Source organism: Gallus gallus, chromosome 17 (genome assembly GCF_016699485.2).
Source record: "Gallus gallus isolate bGalGal1 chromosome 17, bGalGal1.mat.broiler.GRCg7b, whole genome shotgun sequence".
In the NCBI taxonomy this organism is placed as follows: domain Eukaryota; kingdom Metazoa; phylum Chordata; class Aves; order Galliformes; family Phasianidae; genus Gallus; species Gallus gallus.
Genome location: NC_052548.1, coordinates 1,141,926 through 1,157,601, shown reverse-complemented (window position 1 = coordinate 1,157,601; position 15,676 = coordinate 1,141,926). Strand labels below are relative to the sequence as shown.

At 63.1% G+C, this 15,676-nt stretch overlaps 1 protein-coding gene across 3 annotated transcripts; it reads left to right on the top strand.

Annotated features, from left to right (window-relative positions):
* Window positions 1-265: 265 nt before the first annotated feature.
* Window positions 266-15,389, top strand: NPDC1 (neural proliferation, differentiation and control 1). Of its 3 annotated transcripts, none has more exons than XM_046901914.1 (9): window positions 266-368; window positions 8,345-8,485; window positions 11,735-11,842; window positions 12,115-12,291; window positions 12,375-12,441; window positions 12,849-12,933; window positions 13,039-13,118; window positions 13,300-13,396; window positions 14,015-15,389. In XM_046901914.1, exons 1-9 carry the CDS (start codon window positions 287-289, stop codon window positions 14,090-14,092), a joined length of 915 nt encoding a protein of 304 aa, XP_046757870.1. In that variant the 5' UTR covers window positions 266-286; the 3' UTR covers window positions 14,093-15,389. The 3 variants fall into 3 exon arrangements, with proteins under 3 accessions (XP_046757870.1, XP_024997171.1, XP_046757869.1); XM_025141403.3 differs by having other exon boundaries at window positions 8,342-8,485; XM_046901913.1 differs by lacking the exon at window positions 266-368 and adding an exon at window positions 7,962-8,196 and having other exon boundaries at window positions 8,342-8,485.
* Window positions 15,390-15,676: the final 287 nt, after the last annotated feature.

Below are 15,676 nucleotides of genomic sequence, written 5' to 3'. Positions count from 1 at the left end.
CTCCGCAGCAGCATCTCCGCCCCACGCCGCTCTCTCAGGGGTCGAGGACCGCGTTTCTGGTTACGAGATGTGACGTTATCTGCCCGCCGGCGCACGCAGAGACGACCGCACGCAAAACGGCGGCGGCGCAAAGGCGAACCGCCCTCAGGTGCAGCGGCGGCCCCGCGGGTCCGGCCCCGCAGCGAGCACCGCCCCGCCAGGGGGCGGCCGCCTCCGCCCCGCCCCGCCGAGCCCGGCGCCGCCGCCCGCAGCCCCGCGGCCCCGCGCCCGCCCGCGCCGCTGGAGGATGGTGGCGGCCGCCCGCCGCGGAGCGCTGCTGCTGCTGCTCGCCGCCCTCGGGGCCTGCCGTCCGCGCGCCGCCCGCACCGGTGAGTGCGCGCCGCGGCCTCTGCTCCCCGCCCCGCCCCGCCCGGGGGACCCGCGGCTCACCCCCGGGGCCCGGTGCCCCTCGAGGCCGGGAGGCGGCGTCCCGCAGCACCGCCGGGCCCTCCCGCGTGCCGCCGCGCCGGGCTCGGGGCCGGGCCGTGCGGTGGGGAGGGGCTGCTCCGGGCCGGGGCTGGGGGCTCCCGGGGGGCTGGAGCCGAGGAAGCGGCTCCGCTCCGGGGAGGGGTTCCCCGGCGGGGGACGGAGGGGGGGTCCTGGGTGCGGCACGCGGCGGTGGGCCGAGAGCGGGATGGGGGACGTCCCTCGGTGCGGTGCCCCCCGCGCTGCCGCCCGCTGTCCCGCAGCGCTCGCCCTTCCGCTCCGGGACGGGTCCGAGGGCGAGGGGTCCGGGGCGTCCCGGGGCGGTGCCGGGCAGCCCGAGAGCGGGGACACCCCCGGAGCGGCGCCGGGAGCGAACGCGGCGGTGCTCTGCGCTGCGCTCCGGTGGCTGCGCTGGGAGAACAAACAAATGGAGCCGCTCTGCTGCCCGAGCGGCGGGGATGCGTCAGCCCGGGCAGGGCGCCGCCACCCCCCCGCTGCTGTGCGCTGTGCTCTCGGAGCACCCATCGGGCGATGTGTTTGCAGGAGCTGCTCCTGCTTTTCTTTTCCTTTATTCTTCCTTTCCCAGCAGCTCTGTGCGTGGCCTGCTTTCTCTTTTCTTCGGGGGATTTTGCTTTGTTTTGAAGGCCTGGTTGTCAGCGTGCAGCTCCGCAGGGTTCGGTGCGTGCCCAGGGCTGCGTGCAGGGCTGTGATCCTGTGCCCGGCTGCTGGGTGCTGACGCAGAAGTGGTGTCCCTGCATGGCTCTTGGCAGTGCTTTCTGCCCCAGTGGCTGCTCAGAACCAGGGCTACCCTCTGCTCCCAGCATTGTTTGCAGGTGGGCATTGTTTGCCTGGCCCGCCTGGCGCTGTGCTGGCTGCAGACAGGTTTGGCCATCTCCCCAGGGGGCGGCGGGCAGGCTTCTGCATGGTCACACACAGTGAGGGTGCAGCCCCATGTCACCCTGTGGGGGCACAGCTGCCAGCAGAGCCACCCAGGGACTGTGACGCACACTGCAGTTGTGCTGGGCAGCCACCGACCCTCCAGCGTGGCCTCCACTGGCTCTAAATTTAAGGCCGCCGCAGAGCTGGGGTGGTTCACCTGAGACTGTGGGCTCAGGGCAGCGCTTCTCCCTGAGGAACCGTTCCTGCACTGGGCTGGGGGGTCCTCAGGGGCTGCCCTGGGCTGCAGGACCTGGGTTTCTCCACGGCTACACAGCAGCTTTGCAGCACGGCTCAGGCTGAGGCTCTGCTGCTGTGGCTTTCCCCCAGGTGGAGGCTGGCAATGTGCTGCAGCCTGGAAGTGCCGACGGCAGCAGCATCCTGCAGCCAGGAGGTTGGCTTTGCAGGGCACGCAGCAACCCAGAGGCTCTATCTTCAGGAGCCTTTTGGGGCTGCCCTGCCCCATCCCTCTGTGCCCGGCTGCTGTGCTCCTGTGGGGCACTGCTGCACAGCCAGGAAGGGAAGCACTGGTTCTCCTTTCCAGGAGGCTCAGCAGTCCCCCAGGACACAGATGGCATGTGGCATGGGGATATCTTCACCTTGTTCTAGGATGGAGGAGGGCGACAGCTGGCGCTGGAGGTGGTGCAGCCAGTGCTGGAGCTTTGGTGCTCCCCACATGTCTGCCCAGTGTGCACAGCTCCCAGCAGCACTCGTGCTGCCTCTCCTGGTTTCCTGGCTGAATTTCCCAGAGCATCAGTGACAGTCAAGACTTCTCACCGCTTCTTGAGAAATTTGGTCACCAAATCTGATCTGTTGTTTTAAAGATTTCCCACATGGGATGGCAGAAGAGTGGTCTCGGAGCCCCACGCCATGCAGGTTGTGGCGTTGCTGTGTCAGTCTGCGGTGAGCAGAGGCTTCCAGGCTTCTCTGCTTTTTCTTGAGACGCAGAGCATCATCTGAGTCATCGTGGTCACGATGGTCAATATCCCTCTCCACGCCTGTGTGACAGATGTATGTCACCCAAACCCCCTCTGCAAAGGGGGCTGCTGACCGTTCCTGCTGGCCAGGGCCACTGTGCTGGGTGATGCCTCCCAGGGCCGCAGCTGCCCCTTCCCCAGAGGGTACCCCCACAGCTGCTCTGCCACAGGAGGCTCTGATGCTGCCACGGCCCCTGCAGAGCTGACCCCCCCAGCACACCCAGATGAGTTTGAGACATTTGCCTGAAACAGTACTTCTGGGCCATCAGAGTATTAAGGGATGTAATCGGCTTAATACTGGCTCTGTGCTTAGGGGATGGCTGGGGATGGGGGTGTCACAGGCTGGGGGCTGATGGGGACAGATGGGTCACAGGGTTGGGGCTGATGGCGATGGGAGGGGTGGCCCTTCCCGTGGGCACAGGGGTAGCCGTTGCTCCTGTCCTGTACGTTAACCCCAGCCTGGACCATGCATGTGGTGCTGCGTCCTCGCTCTGGGCCTGGGCTCTGCTGCCTGCAGCACAGGGCTGCCCTGGGCTCCCGCCCCATGGTGCCACCACCGGGTGTTTTTGTGGGGCTGTGCTCCCCACCTACCTGGCCCCGGGGCTGCATTACCTCTCCCAGCCTGTGCTCTTCGTGTTTTATCTACAGCAGCTGTTGTGAGGGTAATAAGAGCACCAAATGGAGGCAGCAGGCCTATAATTAGCCGTTTCATGAACTAAGGATAATTGCAAGGGGAAGAAAGTGGCCGTTAAGTGCCTGGAGCTGGGCAGCAGCCCCTCGGAGGGTGGGGTGGCAGTGCCCGTGCTGCAGCAGGCCGGGGCTCGGGCAGCCCCAGATGGAAGCGTTTTGTTCTCCCCGCTCTGAGTGCTTCACGTGGGCTGCTGGAGCGCACTGCACCGAGTCCTGTTCCCATATGGGCATTTTCCATTTCCTCCCATTGTGTGTTTTGAATTCAAGGAAGAAAACGCAGGCAGAGCAGGCAGCCATCAATCCATCCTCCCGTCGGCGGAGCACCACAGTCACGGCTGCTCCGTTCTGTGTCCAGCACCGTGCTGCCCCGAGCAGTGCTTTTCTGGGCTCTCCCCCCGCGGACGGAGCCCGACGTGGCTCCTGCCCTTGGTTTCCCTTCTGGGGAAGGAGGCGGAGGTGGCACAGCGTGGGGACGGAGTCCGACTCCGTGCGGGGTGACAGTCCCGCTGCTGGGGATGCTGCGGCGCTGTGCGGCTGCTGGGGATTATCTCCGAGCCGCCCGCTAAGCTGGCAGAGAGAGACCCCGATAATCTGCCGGTAATGTGACCCGGCGCGGGGCTGCGGTGCGCTGCCGGCAGCGCTAATTCTTGGCTTCCTGGCTGGAAACGAGAAGCTTTGCTCGAGCCAGCTGCCTCTCGTGGGGGATAAAAACCGAAAGAAATTTCTGGGCAGTTGCTCGGCTGTTCCACCTGCAGCCCTTCCCCGGGGGCGCGGGACAGGACCGTGCTGTGGGAAGGCACCGCGCACGCAGTGAGGGCTGCAGGGCCCCCTGCGAGGGGTATGCACCCTCTGTGCCTGGAGCTGCGGGCATTGCCCACATCCCTGGGCACGCTGTGCCTGGGGGCAGCGTTGGGGCCGGGGGCGGTGCGTGGTCGGGTGGTGTAGGCAGGACGGGCAGACCCCCCCGCAGCCCACGCTGCTGCCGCCGCCGCCGCCCCCGGGCTGCCAGAGGGCGTTTTGTCAGCGAAATCGTGCCTCATCCGTTGTCATTAAAGGCTTCCAAATGTCTCCTGGAGGTGTGGGCCGCCAGCGAGGTGTGGGAGGGCTGTGGCTGTGGGAGCATCCGGCCCCGGCGGGCGCAGCACTGCTGCTCTGGGGACGCGGGTCTCTGCTGTGAGCTGTCCCTGCCTGCTGCAGCCAGCAGCTGTCGGGTCGGTGCACCAGAAGGAAGGTTGGTGTGTTAGGCTGCAAGGACAGCAAGGCACTTTGTGGCACTGCTGACAGCCTGCGGTCCCCGTGGGGGCACTTCAGCTCTCCCCCAGCTCAATCCACATCCCATTGTGCCCCATCAGTCTGCCCAGGGAAAGGCCTGCACGCTGCTTGGTTTGCACCAAGGAAATTGCTTGCAGCATCTGTTTCTCCTCCTCTTTTTTACTTTTTTTTTTTAATTTCTTCCTGAGTATGTGAAGCTAATGACTCGTGGCTGGAGGCCGGCCCTGCTGCTACAGAACTGACACCAAAACCTCCCTCTGGAGCTGACCAAGAGCTGGTTCCAAGAGCAGCAGTGTGACCACGGTGGCCACCAACCCACCTGCGGGTCCCTGTCCCTGTTCCCTGCTGCCCCCCAGCTCTCCTGTGGCTCTGAGCGTGCCAGCAGCCTTGCCTGCTCTTGCAGCACTTGGGAGCCATTTCCATCCATCCCACTGCCATCTCCCATTCCTGCAGCACCCATTAATCCCACTTCCGTTTCCTTACTGTGCCCGGCAAATTGCCAAGGTGGTGAATGGTAATTTTTCTGCCCAGTAAGGGGTTCTAGGAGCAATTAAATGAAATCCTGCTCCTCCAGCTTGCACAGGGCAGGGCCTTTCCAGGAGGGGTTTCTTCTGCTGTGGGACCCCTGTGTGTTCCTCATAGCAGTGAGGCGGGCGGTGGTGACCTCATCCCCTGTGTGTGTTCCCTGCCCTGTTCCACCCTGGGGGGGGGGGGGGGGGGAAGGCCCTGCTCTGCCCCTTCGCACTGAGCCTGGCACGGATCCTGCCCGTGGCTGTGACACGGGGCACGTTGGGGACAGTCTGTGCCGCACCCCTGCGCCTGCCTGGCTGGCGAGCACAGCACCCAAACAAGGCAAACGCTGCGAGGCACGGGCTGGGGAAGGTGCTGGCGTTGCTCAACCAAACCTGCCAAACCAGAAGGTGGGCGAAGCTGCAGGGTGATTTATTTGTGGCCTTCGGCGTGGTGCGGCGGGCCAGAAACGCTGATGCAGGCTGCGTGGGAGGCTGGCGGTGGGGGGGCAGCGGCGTGGGGTGCAGGCTGTGTGGACGTGGCCGTGTGCTCAGCACCCAGGAGCAGCAGTGCAATGTGGCTGGTGCAGGTTTTGCTGCCTGCTTCTAAGTGCAAGAGCGAGGGGTGGGGGCCAACATGTCAGCTCTTTGTGCCCGTCCCAAAATCCAGTCGCTGGGATTTGCACTTAGGGAAAGCGCTTGTGGAGCACCAGGGGCAGGAGGAGTCCCCGTGCTGCACTTTGGTGGCAGGAGCACAGCAGTGATGTGAGCAGTGTGGCACTGCCAAGGGGCCACGAGCTGAGGTCAAGCTCACTTGTCGGCAGCACACAGCCACGCAAGAGAACGCAGCCGCTGCTGCCCAGCACCTGGAGCGAGGCTGGGAGGAAAGCCCCGGCTGCTGCCAGCTCGTGGGAAGGCTGGGGAGCAGGCAGGTAGTGAGCGGCTGCCACGTCACCAGGCCGGAGGAGGAGCGACCATGGAGCACCGCTGTGGGCTTCCACCAGCTGTGCTGGTGCACTGCTCTCTACCGTGCCCTCTGCTGCAGTTACCTGTGCTGCTGAGTGCCGTCGGGCTGTGCCCACAACAGTGCTGGAGGTTCTCCAGCAGCCTCTTGGGTGCACTGCTGGGTGCACTGCTGGGTGCACTGCTGCCCTGCTGAGCGCCCTGCTGGGTGCATCGCTGCACTGCTGGGAGCACTGCTGAGCTCCTGAGTGCCCCACTGGGTGTGCTGTGTGCCTGTGCCACTGGCGTTGGCAGCAGGGCTGGGGCCCTGTTAGCCCGGAGGCTGGGTGTTACCTGTGTGCAGCGCTCCTATCAACCTCCTGCACTGATTAATTTCCCTCTTACGTTAACTTTTACCTTTTCACCTGATGCATTTATGCACCAGGGGAGTTTCCTGTTGTTCCATTACTACCCGGATGTCCTCCTGGAATTTATTTCTTTTTCATCTGTATGTTTTGGCACGTATGTCAAAAAAAGCCAAAACCCTTTCCCTGAGGCTGTGAATGCCAGCAGCTCCATGTGCCGTTGGAGTGCCCTGGTGGGTGTGTGGCCCTGGTGCCTGCTGTGCCCACGTGAGTCTGTGGGGATGGGGAGTGCTGTGGGGAGCTCTCTGACCCGGATCACCCATTCTGGGGTATGTGTGTGCATGTGTGTGTGTGCACCTTGCAGCTCACTGAGCAGCTCCCGTGCTTGGGGCTGGATCCGCTCCCACGTGCCCTCGGCTCGGGCTCACCCTGCTGTTTGTTTTTCCACGTTGGCTGCAAGGCGTTGAGATCTCTCAGCTCTCCTGTTGGAGCCTGGCCTTGGGGCACTGAGCCTTCCCCCCGTGGGTCCCCACCAGAACCTGGTGCCAGGCTGCCTTGGCTTACGCTGCCGCTCACTGCCCACCTGCGGGAGGTTTGGTGGAGCACCCCGGTCCCAGCTGGGTGCTGGGCCCCACGGCCTGGCTGCTGGGGCACAGGGCAGGGCTTCAGAGGGCTCCGAAGGCCCCAGAGCCAGCATGGCAAAGCAGAGAGCCCCAGCAACGCACCCTGTGGCAATATCTGCTCGCTAAACACCGATTGATTAAACATCGGGAGCTTAATTAGATCAGTGCCCGTCTGTCTTGCTCCTAATCCCAACCCGTGACAGCTGCACAAGCACAGCTCGTTCCTCAAACAGAGATAACGACCTATTATATATTGCAGGCTGCTTTATTTAACTGGTTGCTGGGCGCTGGCTGAGCACGCCAGGGCTGTGTGTCCATCACTGCCTCCCGTGGGGCCGTGGGCGTCCCCGGCCCTGCGGCTGCTATGGAACCTTCTCTGCACTGAAGCTCATGTTTGAGGTTTCGGTGTAGTTTTAAACAAAATCAGCATGACCTTGAGTGAGAGACCAGGGTGGGTGAGCAGCAAGCAGAGGAAGTCCAGCTACTGTGCTTAACCCCCCAGTTATTTTCTTATTGTGCATTAATTCACCTCTCAAGCACTCTGCACAGCTGAGCCCCGCACCGGCTCCAAGCAGATGGCCTTGGGCTGAGCTCTGACGTCCCAACACCCTGACAACCTGACACCCCAACACCTTGGCATCCCAACACCTTGACACTCTGACACTGACTCACTCGGGAAAGACATTGAGGCCCTGGAACGTGTCCAGAGACGGGCAATGAAACTGGTGAGGGGTCTGGAGCACAAATCTTACGAGGAGCAGCTGAGGGAGCTGGGATTGTTCAGTGTGGAGAAGAGGAGGTCAGGGGAGACCTCACTGCACTCTACAACTTCCTGAAGGGAGGTTGTGATGAGGAGGGGTTTGGCCTCTTCTCCCAGGCAAATAACAGGACCCAAGGAAATGGCCACGAGTTGTACCGGAGGAGATTTAGATTAGACATAAGGAAAAACTTCTTCTCTCAGAGGGTGGTCGGGTGCTGGAATGGCTGCCCAGGGGGGTGGTGGAGTCGCCGTCCCTGTCAGTGTTCAGGAGATGTCTGCATGAGGAGCCACGAGATCTGGGTTAGTGCGTGGGGTAGCAGTGGTGATGGGAGGACGGTTGGACTGGATGATCTTAGAGGTCCTTTCCAACCTTGAGATTCTGTGATTCTCTGATTCCGTGACATCCCAACACACCAACACCTTGACTCCCCAACACCCTGACAACTCAGCACCCTGACAGACACCTGAGTCTCGGTCCCATGGGTTTTCCTTTCCTGCTCTCAGAGGGACAAGAACTGAAGTTGTTGCTGATGGTGACGAGCAGCAGTGCTGAGGCTCAGGAGTGGGCTTTTGCTTTTTTACTATTTTTGATGGCAGCTCCCACACGAGCATCGGCTGTGTGTTGGTTTGGTTCTGGCTGCAGCTGCTCGGTGCTGGGTGGGTGCTGTGGGCAGGGGCTGAGCCCTCGGCAGGGGACGGAGATGTGCAGGAGGCACCAAGGGGAGGTGGGGCCCTGGGGCTCGGGGTCCCAGGCAGTGCCCAGCCCCTCTGCTCTGCCTGACATTTCTCCTCCTGTCTGCAGCAGAGCCGTGTCCGCGGCGCCTGGACTGCGCCCTGCAGCGACGGAAGTTCTGCCCGCTGGGATCGAGCACCTGCGGCCCCTGCCTGCCCAACTTCCTGGAGGACAGCCATGGACACTGCCTGCAGGAGAAGCGCTCACCCAGTGGTACGTGCACCGCCCGTACTTCAGCCCTGCGCCCCATGGGAGGGGGTCCCGTGGCCATGCCCGTGGCCCCGAGCTGGGAGCACGGTGGCATCAGCTCTGGCACAGCCCCTCTCCCTCCCTCATACCCATCCCAGGGAACAAGGAGCCTGTGCTGGGTGTGCCCCGAGGCCGGCCCTTCCTGCTGGATGGGCACCTCTGAATGGGAGGGGAGAACCATGAAGCGAAGAAGCCCGGTGCTGTCAGTCAGAGGGGACAGGCAGTGGAAGGGGGGTGACGGATGGGTGCTGGGGTAGGGTCTGTGCATGGCATTCAGCAGCAAGCAGGGGTGGGTGTCCCGGTTGTGGGCTCTGCTGGGTGGGGGGGGGGGGGGTTGAGTTTATTCTGTGAAGTCTTGGGAGCAAATTTTCCTCTTGGAAGTGCTGCACATGTGCCTGCATCTCCATAGCAACCCAGCTCTGTGTCAGTGTGGTAGGGAGATGCAGGGCCACAAGCAGCATCCTCTGCTGGGGGTGCCCCCACTGCTGCCCCTCCCATCCCCACAGCCACCATCATCCCAGCTGCAGCTTCAGGCAGTGTGCCGATGGCTGGCTCCCCTTCAGCCCCTGTTTGTGTAGGAGAAAACAGAGATTTCTGAATCCTCTATTTTAGCATGCTGGAGTCCAGTAGCATCCTGAGGCTGCCCAGTGCCCTTTGCAGGGAGGCACTGACTCCTCTGTGGGTACTTTTGCATCCTAAGTGCTGATCCTGTGTTTCGCTCAGGCAGTGCCCGGCTCCCGGCTGCATCAGTGCATCTGCAGGGTTCTGCAGGGGTGCAGAGGAGCTGAGATAGCTGCATCGTGGTGGGGGGGGGGGGAGGGAGGGGAAAGATGCAGTGCCAGCTTGGAAACAGTGGTTTCCATGTCCTCAAGGATGCCTAACCCTTTAAAGGGGCTGCCCACACAGCTGTGCTGCCCACGCAGCCCCTTTAAAGGGTCAGGCATCCTTCAGATGCTTGCGACTGCCAGTGACGCCGATCCCGGGATCCCAGCTGCTCACTGCAGTGCTGTTCCTGCAATTGGCTCCTGGCAGCAGCGTGGGCAGGAGCCAGGGCTCCTCTCCCTGGTGTGGGCAGCAGAGCTGTGCGCTGCCGGCTCGGCTCTGCGGAGTGAGAAGTGGCGCTTTGGGTCTGGAGCAGATGATGCACGTGAGCTGCGTGTTCCTCCCGTTGGTGACGGTGTGCATGGGGGTCGTGGCGTTCCCTGCGCGGCACCAGCACCGAGGTGAGATGGGCTGTGGGGGACCCTGCCCACCTGCTGCAAGCTCACCTTGGACTCGTGGCGGGGTCTGAGCCCCCTGTGCTGTGGGAGGAGCAGGGCTGAAGTGGTGGTGAGTTTGTGCTCAGTGTCACCTCTGCTGCTGCTGCTCGGTCCCCGTGGTGTGGAGCCCAACAGCACGGCTGGGGCTGGCAGAGGTGGGGCTGATCCTGCCAAGCATGCGGGAGAAGGAAGGGGGTTCCTGGGCCGGCCCACTCCCCTTTGCTGTACTTCCCAGCACTCAGGAGGGATCTGCAGTCTCGAGACAGGATGGTGTGGATAAGGGGATTTGTAGCAAGGCTGTGCCTGTGCGCACTATTTGGGCATTCCCGCTGTCAGTGCACCTGGGACGGCAGCCTGCACGTGTCCCTCCTCCTTCTGCCTTCCTTGGGTCCCCCCAGTGGGACCCCATGTGCTGCGGGGTCGAGCTGGGGAGACGGTGGGCAGGGATTGCTGAGGAGCTGGCACCTGCCATCAGAGGGCACCCACCCTGCTGCCCCACTGCCCCCAGCGTGCCAGCTGCCCCCTGTGCCCCCGTACTGCCCTTCACCCTCACACATCCTGATGCAGGGCTGCACTCCGTGCGCCGGTGCTTCACTGCTCCCTCGTGGTGCCCCTGACCCGCACTGCAGGACAGGCGTGGTGGTCGCTGGGGAAGTTGTTTCTCTGCCTCTGTTAAAATTAAATGCTTTTAAAAATGTAATGGCTGAGAATGAAAAGGTGCATGCTCGTTTCAAACCGAGTGAAGTTGAAGTGCAGGGATTTTTAGCAGCTGAAAGGGAACGTGGAAATAAGAGCCGGTTAATGCAGGTGAGTCACTCGCCTGCGTTCTGCTGAAAGCGAGCACATGGCCGTAATGTTCTAACGCTGCCTTAAGGCTGGGAGAGCTGTGAGCGCTGTGTCCCGCAGCACCCTGCGAGCAGCCTTCGGTCTGCTCAGTGTTGGGGTGGCTTTTTTGCATGTATTAGATTTTTTTAGGCACATCACATCAATACTCCAGAAACATCAGCAGTTACAGCAACGTCTGCCAAAGGCATGGCTGTGACATGGGCCCTGCACCCCAATCCCACAGACACAGCCCGGTTCTCCCAGGGATTCAGGGTAGGGTTGGGGTTAAGGTTAAGTTCGGGGATAGGCTTAGGGTTAGGGTTACGGTGATGGCTCTTTGTGCTCACTTTGGAGCCTTGTTTGCACACGTTTCAAACCAGGGGCTGAGATTGTCAGCCAAGGCTGTGATCCCAGAAGACAGCAGTCAGGGATGCACCAGGAGCAGCTCCGGGAACCACGGGGGCTGCGCCTCCCTCTGCTGAGCTAAGGTGGAATGGGTCACATAGGTGCTGGGCTGTGACCTCGCTGTCCTGCTGCTCTCCAGCCTGGCCGTGTGTTCCTGGTCCGGCCCACGGTGTCCCCGTTTCAGGCTGGTGCTTGGCTGAGGCAGACAGCAGCGGCTGTGAGTCACAAGGACAGGCGGGGGTGGCCGAGGGGCTCTGTGCCCAGCTGGAAGGGATCGGTGTTTATTTCCAAACGCTCCAAGTGATGACAAATTCCAGAGGAGCTGTAATTGTTATAAACTTGAATTTTCTGGGAACCGAGCTGCCTGCACCACCTTGCCTTTGTATGTCTTCATTTACCCTCCAGGGCTTCCCACTGGGGACAGCCTTAATGCAGCAACTGAGAGGGAGCACGGAGGTCTTCTGACTTTGAAGTCGAGTTTAATCCTGTTAAAAGCCGCATGTGTGAGCAGCGGGCACTGCGAGCAAGGCTCAGTGCCGCTCTGCGCTGCCGCCCCACAGGAGGGCACCCTCGGGCTGTGCCCAACGCCATGGGGCTGCGAGCTGAGCTCTACAGCACCGCGTGAGCCCCTCCCCGGGGGGCTGCTCGCTCTGGCCCCGGGCTGGGTTGCCCCCTGGCAGCTGCCCCACGTGCCCACCTCACGCCCGTGTCTCTCTTGGTGCAGGGAGGACGTCTGTTCCCAGCTTAGAGGATGAAATCGACGTTCTGGCGGATGTGCTGGCCAGGCAAGATGCTACCCGCTCCCACGCCCTGCGAGATGGCAAGCCCAGGAGTAAGTGCTGCTTGCGCTCAGTAAAGTCCCTCTCTGGCCTCTTTTGGGGAGCTAATGGGGCAGGGAACCACACCAGGGCTTCTGTCAGCTCCTGAATTGGACGGGGTGGCAGTGGCAGGGATGCCACTCAGGGCCACGCAGTCACGCCCTAGTGCTGAGGTGTCCCCTGCTCGCCCAGTTCCTGACCCCAAGTGGTTTGGTCCACACCAGCCCCCATTGTATGGCCGCGCATCGGGCACACTGCTCTGCTCACACCTGGCTTTGTCCTGCAGCCACCCTGGCCCCCACCGGGAGACAGCGAGTGCCCAGCAGGCTGAGGCAGGAGCTTCTGCAGAGGGGCCCGGCTGGCAGCAAGGCAGCTGCCACCCTCCCCACCTCTACCACCGCCACTGCACCGAAGTACCCCGTGGAGGCAGCCCCCGTCCCTTCGAATGACGATGTGGTGCTCGGTGAGGCCGATGACACGGGTGGTGATCGGGCTGGCTCTGCAGTGCCGCTGCGCCCTGGGGCTCACCCCCATTTCCCTCTGCAGGGCTGATCGTGGTGTGCACGCTGGCTGGGATCTCCGCTCTGATTGTGGCTGCAGTCTGCTGGTGCAGGTGAGCTGGGCCTGCTGGTACAGTAAATCCCCGTGCCCGGGGAGCTCTTCTTAGGCTCTTTTCCAGGGCTTGGGGAGGGCTTGGAGGAAAGGCAAGAGCTGTCCTTGATGGTCCCAATGCAGACACAGTAGTGTCCATGTCCCCTGAAGTTGGGGCTGGAGGACAGTGGTGGGACACCCCAGTGCCAGGCTCCTGGGAGCGGTGGCACCTGCTGTGGCATCACTGCAGCACTGAGTGCCAACACCGCACATTGGTGGCTCATCTCCAGCTCCAGGTGTGCCACGGCCTGCAGAATGGAGGTGGCTGTGACTTTTCCTGTGCCATGGCACAGAACAGGGATCGGGGCGGGAGGGCACCTGCTCCTCTCTGGAGCTGCTCCTGCCAGCGCTGTCCTCTCCTCCTGTCAGGCTGCAGAAGGAGGTTAGGCTGGCACAGAAAGCGGACTACTCGGCGCAGAGAGTGGCCAGCCCTCTGCCCTACGACAAGATCTCGGTAAGCTGCTGTGGTGGGCTGGGATGTGTTCCCCACGGGCCCCTGCTGGCTGGGCACTCTGCTCTATGGAGCGCTGCCCTCACGCTGCCGCTGCTCTCTCTGCAGCCTGGGGACAAGACGCTGGCTCAGAGCGCCCAGATGTACCACTACCAGCACCAAAAGCAGCAGATGCTCTCCATGGAGAAGTAAGCAGCCTCGTCTTTGCCAGAGCTGCCAGGGCTGAGTGTCCCAACAGCCCACGAGGACCGCTCGCCGTCCTTCCGGAACCGCCCCACCCCGGCTCTGTCCTCGGCCAGCACCGTCTGGGTGGCTGTCCCGTGAACGAGGATCCCGTTGACCTCCCCTCTCTCCAACCTCTCCCCACAGGCATAAAGAAGAGCCCAAGGTGCCGGACTCCGCCTCATCCGATGAGGAGAACGAGGACGGAGACTTCACAGTGTATGAGTGCCCCGGGCTGGCTCCGGTAAGGCGGCTGCGGGGCGGCTGCAGGGGGGGCGGGTCCCCGTGCTCACCACCGGCGTGAAGCCTTCACCAAACCCCGAGGCGGCTGAGCCCCTCTGCCTTCCCGCTGTGCCCTCAGCCCCGACGGCTGCTGCGCTGTGTCCCGAGATGCGCCCGTCTATGGGGCCGGGACGTGGGCGCGGGGCGAGCGTCTCGTCCCGTCCCGTCCCATCCCGTCCCGGTGGCCCCGAGCACGGAGTGTCGCGGCTCCTCGCCTCCCAGGGCCGGAGGGGCCACTTCTGGCCCTGCAGCTCGAAGGGACCCCGGGGCAGGGCAGCTCCTGACAGCCCTGGGTACAAAGAGCACAAAGCGGTCTCGGAGGCGCCTTTCACATGGTAATGGTGCGGAGCCCGACCATCAGGGCTCAGATTAAGGGTCATCATTACGTCTTTACAGGCCCATTAAGGGGCAGTTGGCGCAGTCTGGGCGATGAACCCCACTGCTGTCGACGCGGCTCCGGTCCTCCCGGACGGGCTTCTGTGCCCCCCGAGGGCTCCGGGCCCGGCGCTGTGCACGGTGGGGTGACGTGCTCCGCCGCAGGCCCTGACCTGCCGCTTTTCCCCTCCATCTCGCTCTGCAGACCGGAGAAATGGAAGTGAGGAACCCGCTGTTCGACGACTCCTCCCTGCACCCCCCGAACCCCAAGGTGCACCCGTAACACCCCGCGCTCGAGCTCTCTGCGGACCGCACGACCCGGGCAGGGCACGCCCCCCCCCCCACCCCCCGCCGGACTGCTCGACGCCTGCCCAATAAACACCCACTAACAGCCGTGGGATGGGGGCTGCCCTGCTTCAAGCGTCCTTGTCCTCTTTGCCGCTGTGATCGCGTTCCTGCCACCCGCCCGCTGCTCCGGGGCACCGCGAGGGCTGAGGGGGCCGGGGATCCCCGCTGCGCTGTGCTTTGCGGGGGGCGGGGGGTTCGTGTCCCGGTGCCCTGCGTCCTCAGCGCGGCAGCGACCCGCTGTGAGGTGGCCCTGAGCTGCCCCATCCCACCCGTGGAGCCGGAGCTGAGAGCAGTTCCCGTGCAGCTGAGCCCCCGGGTGGGGGACCCTGCGGGCCCACTGCAGGGGGAGGTCGTCCACGAGGCCCTGGAGCTGCGTGCGTGGGGCAGCTCTCCGGGATCTCACCCCAGGCCTCGGTGCAATGAACGGTCAGAAGGGTTTAAGCGTTTCAGTTTTAAACCAATGGGGGAGGAAGGAGAGAGGAGCGCAGGAGCCGCAGGCTGGGGGCACTCGCTGTTCTGCAGTGCTGTGCTGCTCCCTGAGCCCCACGGTGCCCGTGGGGTGAGCGTGGCTGAGCCCAGTGCTGAGCGGGGCAGCCGGACCGCACCCCCCGCACGCCATCTCCCCCAACCCCCGCCCTTCTCTGTGCCCACGGCCCTGCCCAACAGACCCACACCTTTCACAGCCTCCCTGTGGAGCTGCCCCGCATCTCTCTGCGGCATGGGACAGCCTCCTCGCATCCATCCCGGGCTCCCGCCCCTCCACCTGCACCCTCTGCCCACGTCTGCATCCAGGCGGAGCACGCAGGAGCCCGGGGGTTTGTGCCCTTGCCAGCTGCTGCCAACACATTCCTGAGCCCGAAGTCTGCTCTGCGTTGGCCGCAACCCCTCTGGCGCAGAGCCCGGGATGAGTTTGGGGTTGCTTTTCATAGATGTGGTTTCACGTCCAGAGCCTGGCACGGGCATTGCAGCCGCAGGTGTCCCCACCGCATACAGGAGGCCCATTGCAGGCGCAGCACAGCGGGGATGGCAGCGTGGCCCCGTGTCAGCACGGCGGTGCTGCGGGGACGTCTCCCTGCAGGGCTCCGTGGCAGTAGTCGTCACTGCACAGATCCTTTCTCTTTGCCGTGCTGTTACACGTGGGTCGCTGCCCCTCTCCCTGACACCATTGTTATTGTATGGATTGTAGTTATTTTAAAAAGGAGATTTTATTAAACAATCATGTTTGAGACCCATGCGAGTGTGTGCTGTGCCCCGCCGCAGCTTTGCTCTGTGGTGGTTTTTAGGTAGCAGACTCGTGCTGGGGCCCTCAGGCTGGGGGAAGCTGGAGATGTGAGGGGTTGGAAGGGCTGCTGCTGCTCCCCTACTCCAAAACCCTTCCCAGGAGAGAGTGGAGGTGACCTCCCGTCCTCCTGCTCCAGCGGCAGAGCTCTCGGGGAGTACTCCTCCCAGACGCGGTGAGAAACGGTTTCATTTCTTGCTTCTCAGATGGGGATGTTTGCCAAAACATCCCATGGGTTGG

What these genes read in the sequence shown, in the direction of transcription:
- NPDC1 (XM_046901913.1), top strand. Translation starts at nt 8,019, where the DNA reads ATGGGTTTTCCTTTCCTGCTCTCAGAGGGACAAGAACTGAAGTTGTTG. An exon ending in GGAGAAGCGCTCACCCAGTG is followed by an intron (nt 8,486 to 11,734) that starts GTACGTGCACCG and finishes CTCTTGGTGCAG; the next exon opens with GGAGGACGTCTGTTCCCAGC. An exon ending in GCTGCAGTCTGCTGGTGCAG is followed by an intron (nt 12,442 to 12,848) that starts GTGAGCTGGGCC and finishes TCCTCCTGTCAG; the next exon opens with GCTGCAGAAGGAGGTTAGGC.